Genomic DNA, 6,498 nt, shown 5'->3' with positions numbered 1-6,498 from the left:
ACAGCAATATAAACTAAACATAATCTTCTATATTTCACATGGTGTAACATATCACACAAAGGCAGTATATATGTAATATAATCATATAATTATCACAATATACGTACGATAACATTGTCATATATCCCGTATATGGCGGCATCACAATATGGCACTCACAACTCACTTAGTATCACAACTCACTTTATTATCACAACCCACATCTCCCTCCCCCCTGTACGTTCACGAGCGGGAGTCTTGAACGGACGGACGATTTGATGCGTTCCGAACGTCGAGGTTCAACAGGCACAGATGGGGCGGAAGATCCAGGTGCATCATCTGACAGCTGTTCTTCCAAATCAGTTGAGTTTCTAATCATGAGCTGTGTAGGGCGCAAGAAGCGTTAATTGCGCCACAGTATACGGCCACTTGGAAGCCTGATGTGATAATCACGAGATTTGCCAATTCCCATGACAGTGCCAACCTTATCCCAACTCTTGGATGTGGGATCCTGGATTCGCACATGAGAGTGTCATAGCGGGTCTTCACGTACTTGGCTCGTACTGCAGCACGACAGTCGCAGTCTTCAGCCTTGGTCTGCCACTTCTTCATGAAGGTACTATAGTGGGCAGGGACACAGGAGCGGAAGGGCATACCAAACAGAATCTGAGCAGGAGAACGACCAGTGAAATTTGGGGTGTTACGCAATTCCAGTAATCCTCTGTCGAACTCCTCACAGTCAATATTCCTGTTGGGTGCTGTCTTCATGATCAGATACTTGACTTTCTTCACAGCAGCCTCTGCATGCCCATTGGACTGTGGGTAATGGGGGCTTGACATGATGTGATGCACTCCCCATCGCTGAAGGAAAATTGAAAATTCCTGGCTGGAAGTGATGTCCGCCATCGGTGCGCAGGTGAACTGGCACAGCCAATGGAGATTATCATCAGAGAACCACGACTGCGAAATGCCTGCACCGATGCTCCGTGGTCTTACTTTTAGCGGTGATGTAGCCCCAGGACCTGCCCTTCCGTCATCCGCACTCTTCCGGAGAACATGGTCCTGCCATTCTCTGAAACTGGCTGCACCATCGCTGTTCCTCCAACGGTCTTTCTACTACCGGCAGCTTTTCCGGTGTTTCCTTCGGAGGCAGGTCCTCCGGCTTATCCTCGGCAGGCAGCTCCTCCGGTGCGTCCTCGGCAGGCAGCTCCTCCGGCGCGTCCTCGGCAGGCAGCTCCTTCAGCGCGTCCTCGGCAGGCAGCTCCTCCGGCGCATTTTCGGCAGGCAGCTCCTCCGGCGTATTCAGGCTTGAAGCAACAGGATGCTGGGGAGCGAAGTGAAGGATCAGTTCCTAAAAACGGACAAACTCATCCTTTCTGCATTCTGCCTCTTCCTTCCGACGGGCTTCCTCTCGTCTGTAACGATCTTCCTCCTCCTTCCGACGTGCTTCTTCCGTCCTTACATCCCTCTCTATCATCCACTTGAGCAATGTAGCAACAACTGTGGGAGGTCGGTTGCTGGCACAGCCCCTTCAGACTCTACAAGGCTAGAGTCAGGTTTGTCCGGGTTGCTCATACTGGACTCTTGCGGTTTCTTTCCTTTACCCATTGTACTGTGGTAAGGCTGTCAAGAAAATACAGCAAATTCGGCGAAAATCCGGTGACATTCTGTCAATGCAGTGTGGGGGAGTGTGTGTGCCGTGAAGTCACGCCAGGCACGTGCGGGTAGGCGAGCCGCGAGGCGAAAGAATCAATCACTCACGAAATGCAATATGCTTCGATTCGGCTCCCTTATGCTGCTAAATTTAGCACTGTACTAAACACTATAGCCACAGCACAACACTACACTTCACTATAGCACCACAATTCACTGCACTAATGAAAATCACTCCTGAGCGGGTTGTTTACTGAGCGGCCACGAGGGTGCCGATCATCTCTGACTTCCCCCATTATCCCCTCAACTGCTAATTCCACCATTGACCCCCTCTCAGACATGACCCATTCCCAACCCCCCTTCTCAAACATGACGTTTCAACCCCATCAGACATTCAATATCATACAGAAATTTGATGGCTCGTCCATTCCGGTTGAAGATTTCTTAGAAAATGTTGAATCTATGATTATTCAAGGTGGAATGTCTAGAGATGACCCTTCTTTCAGCAAAAATGCGTAAACGCGGCTGAAACACATTTAGAGCTGACCTCAGCGAAAGTACGAAACGCGATTAACGCCTTCAAGACATTGCCATCTGATTTGCGCAGTTGGAGTTATTTCAAATCCTTAGATGTAAGTCATCATATTCAGTTTGCGAGACTTATTCATTTAAAGCCTGCTTCTTTGTCCGAAGAAGACATTCGATATTTTATCAATCAGCTTCGGGTTCAAGTTTCAAAACGGGTTAAGAGTATCCCCCACAACCAAATTCACACATTAAATCCTTGTTCAACGAACATCACGTCTCCTCAATGGCGTATATGGTGAAATCTATCCTAGTTGCTTCGTTACCTATTTCTGTACAAGAGCAAGTTTGGGAACCTTGTGAGGATACCGATTTACTTAAGTTACCCGGCGAATTTGCCAAGTCAATCAGAGAGAAGGCTCCCACTGAATCGGTCAATGCAAGCATTCACACTACTAAGGCAAACACGACCACACAAGACAACACACCCTTGCGTACCACAAACAAAAACAAACAACCAAACGACAAAACACAACGCAATCCTAACCCGCGGTTCCACAACAGTGACACGAGACCACAACAGTCCAAACACAACTCCCCTCACAAGTATAATACGGGACATGAGACTCATTTTCCCCCGTCATCTAACTCACCTCATGTTCCCAGACGTAAACAACCTTGTGTCACAAACTGGGCAACGGACAGGGATCAGTGTTTCAACTGCTGTGCAAAAGGTCACGGTGCCGACTCATGTTATTCGACTCCGTACTGCCCTTATCATGGCACGCGCTCATATCCATGGGCTCCCTGCTCGGCGTTCTGAGACCAGGTGAGTCAAACGTACAGATTGCTCCGGCAACGCCAAGCAAACCGCCATTTTTTAGGGAAAAGCCAAAAACACCCAGACATGGCAACACTACAAGCACAATACTGGTAACACATCACATTGTCTCAACTAGTTGCATCCCTAATGATATCATTCAGCCGCCATTGCTTCCATCTATATTAAATGGCAAGCCTGCATATTTCTTCTTAGACACGGGATCTTCTTGTTCTGTGGTCTTGTTGGATACTTTGCGGAATTTCGAATTATCATTAGATTTGCAACCGAGTCAAACCACCATTTGCGGGATAACAGGAGATAAGGTATCAGCTTTAGGCAACAAAGTCCTTAACATTTCTCTTGGTAGTGAAATCTTTGCTCACAAGTTTGTCGTAGTAGAATCTAATTTTACCCCGGGACACCTTTTGTTGGGTCATGATTTCTTATACCGTACAGGAATTTCCCTCCACCCTCGGAGTAATAGCATTACTTTTAATGGTCAGAATTACCTGTTAAGGACTCCCTCTTGCCTATGGACACATACCGACCCCTTCACACCCGCAATGACAATCTATGAAGTAACACATGACCATAGTCACCCCTTCTCTGCACCTCACTCTCCTTCCTCTCCTCTCCACCACCCCTACCCCTCCCACCCGCCCTCGCTTCATCTCTCCTCTCGCTGCGCGCTCCTCCTCCCCGTTTCTGATACCGACACCCACATCACGCAAACCTTCGCGCGCAAAACACGTTGACGACTTTGCGAAATCCTGGACCACTAATGATAATGCTCCTAAATTTATTGCTAGTGCTACCACTACTATTCCGGCATTTCATGATCTACTGATAGACGTTTCTTGTCCTTCGGCAAATGGTACTGCTTTGATATTACCTGATAATATACGAGTAAAAGGTTGAATTTTATTCAACCAAGCAATTCACCCTGGGCCTCCCCCCTCCTCCTTGTTCCCAAAAGAAGGAAAAAACTTTTGCCCATTGGTCGACTATCGCAATTTGAATAAAGAAAACAGTCCCAAAACCCCTTCCCAATTCCTAATCTTGGGATTTTTTGTTGAAAGGGGCCCATGGTTTTAATAATAAGATTTTTTAAAACTATTGACCTTGCAAAAAGGCTTCCTGCAAGCCCCTAGGGCTCCTGAGAGCGTCCCAAATAGGCTTTCTCGATTTCATAGGGCATTTTAAATTTTTTAGTTTTCCCCTTTTTTGGCCTTCGAAATTTCCCCCTTTTACATTTGGGCAGTTTAAATGTCAATTGTATATAGGTTTAAATTTAACGATCAGGCCCTCGTGAATTTAGAGATATTTTTTTGGGCCCCACCCTCATTTCTTTTGAAAAACGAGAATAAATTGCGTGGTTTTCAATAGGCTATCAACTGCGGGATTAACTATTCAACCTAGCAAGTGCGGGTTCTTAAAAATCAAATTTAGAATCTTAGGCCATCCCCTTGGGTATCTAAAGGTATTGCACCTTATGTTTCAAAATTTAAAGCCTTTTGTCGATTTTTCCAACCCCTAAAAACCCAAAAAAAAAAAAAAGGAATTTAGATAATTTAAGGCCTTTCAGGTTTTTACGGGGCCTTTCATCAAGGTTAGGGGTTTTCCAGCGGGGACACCGCTTAATCATCCCCTTTAAAAAAGGGGATTCTTTTTGGCAGGGGACAGGGGGAAAAAAAGACGCATTTACATCTTTAAGTCGCGGCTAATTACGGCTACTTTACCCTTCCCTGATTAAATTTCCCTTTTTGCCCCTCACCACTGACCCTCAAACCCGGGCTCGGACCAGTTCCCCCCATCAAACATCCCTTTCGGGAAAAAAAGCAGCCCATTGTTTTTTTGCAAGTCGCGCCCTCAATTCAGCGGAAAAAACGCTATCATACGACGGCCCGGGTGAACTACCCCTGTATCACATGGGCCCCATCATTTTCGAGAGCAATCTTGGATATCAGAGAGAAGTGCACACTGACCACCCCCCCTCACGCCCAAATTTTTAAAAAAGGTAGGGCCCTCATGGACGATCGCCCGCGAAATTTGAAATATACCCCAGAGTTTGAGGGAAAACATTTTTTATTTACCCGGGAAGCAAATGTTTTTTCCCGATGTGCTATCACGCCCCTCTCCTCTCGACGCTAAAACCGCTTGAATCTAGCCCCTCGCCCCCTTTGCCCCCCCGAAAGGTAAAATTTCTGACAGGGGAAAACGATTTTGGTAAATACCCGCGCCTACCGTGGGGATCCTTCGGGGGGACGTGTTTCCGGCCTGACATTTTAAAACGGTCACATTCCGCCCCCCTTCTTCTGTTACCTCCCCGGTTTTGGCTGCTCCAGCCGTACCTCCCAGGGGCCCCCCCCAAACGGAGGACGAGACCCGGCTAGCGAAAGTAATGTAATCGGGTATGGCCCCTTAATTTTTTTTCCAAAACTCATTATCAAAGTTGCTAAGCATTTTCCCGTTTTGGAAAAGGAAAATCCCCATGTTAAAAAAGGAAAACCAAGACCCAGCCCGCATTGAAATAGGGACATTCCAGTTTTCCTCTCCAGAAGGCCCCTTGCGACACTTTGTAGGTTTTCTCCCTTCCCCGCAAGGGAAAAATCGCATTTTTTAGTTTTCATTATAATTTCCCCTTTTTTGTGAACTTTTCCCCTGCCCCAAAAATCAGCAAATGTTTTGGCACTGTTTTCCCAGACTTCTGTCAAGTATTCACCCCAAGGGTTTTTTTCTACTGAAAAACGGACTAAAATTTATAAAAAGGTCATGGATAAGTTATTTTGAATAATGAAGGTAACTCGTTTTTAAACCTTTCTCCCTCCCGCCCACAAAATAAGGGAAATACAAAAAGGGCCCAAACTCCCACCCCTTCATTAAAAAGGGTGCTTGTTGATGCGACATCGGACATAGGGGATGAATCACTTTTGGACAACCCCGGGTTTTTGGAATAAATTTTTTTAAATTCCTTTCTTCCTTAGGTAAACCCCCAAATTTTCTTTTATATGGAATGGATAAAAGACTCCCCTATAAACCTCTTTGATAAAAATCAATTTCCTTTTCCATATATGAAAATTTAGGGTGAATATTTTTTAAAATAGAAAACAAGCCCAATTTTCCCAAACCCACAAGGAAGCATTTGACAAATTTTCCAGAGATAAAATACTCCCATTTCAACACAAAGTTGCCCGCCAAGGGAAATTGAATTTGGAGCCCCTGTATTTAAAAAAGTCAACCAGAAAACTCAATATTAAGTAAAAGCTTGCCCCTAGTTTTAAAGGGCCCATTTAGAGTAAAAAATTTTAAAAAGAACAACAAGGCCTACTTTAAAAATGCTACAGTCAGGTGAAAAATTTTGGTCTCTTTTGGGACGCCCTTAAAGTTTGCTCACAAGTAATTCCCCCCCGGGCCGACAAATCACTAATTGATTTTTATTTTCCCAAAGATTTTTACAATTTTGGGCTTACCCATTTTTTCACTTTGTCGCTGCCGCCCGCCATGCCCTACCCCTGGGT

General features: G+C 45.5%; 1 protein-coding gene across 1 annotated transcript; it reads right to left on the bottom strand.

The window, feature by feature from the left end:
* Positions 1-552: 552 nt before the first annotated feature.
* On the bottom strand, positions 553-885 carry LOC119595492 (the record flags this gene model as incomplete). The annotated part of the gene is made up of 1 exon (XM_037944620.1): positions 553-885. A coding segment is annotated over exon 1 (333 nt), but the record flags the coding sequence as incomplete, so codon positions are not given.
* Between the last annotated feature and the right edge of the window lie 5,613 nt (positions 886-6,498).

The sequence above is a fragment of the Penaeus monodon genome, chromosome 36 (genome assembly GCF_015228065.2).
Source record: "Penaeus monodon isolate SGIC_2016 chromosome 36, NSTDA_Pmon_1, whole genome shotgun sequence".
Classification (NCBI taxonomy): Eukaryota; Metazoa; Arthropoda; class Malacostraca; order Decapoda; family Penaeidae; genus Penaeus; species Penaeus monodon.
The sequence above is the reverse complement of the archived record's forward strand: the minus strand, read 5'-3'. Positions and strand labels throughout refer to the sequence as shown.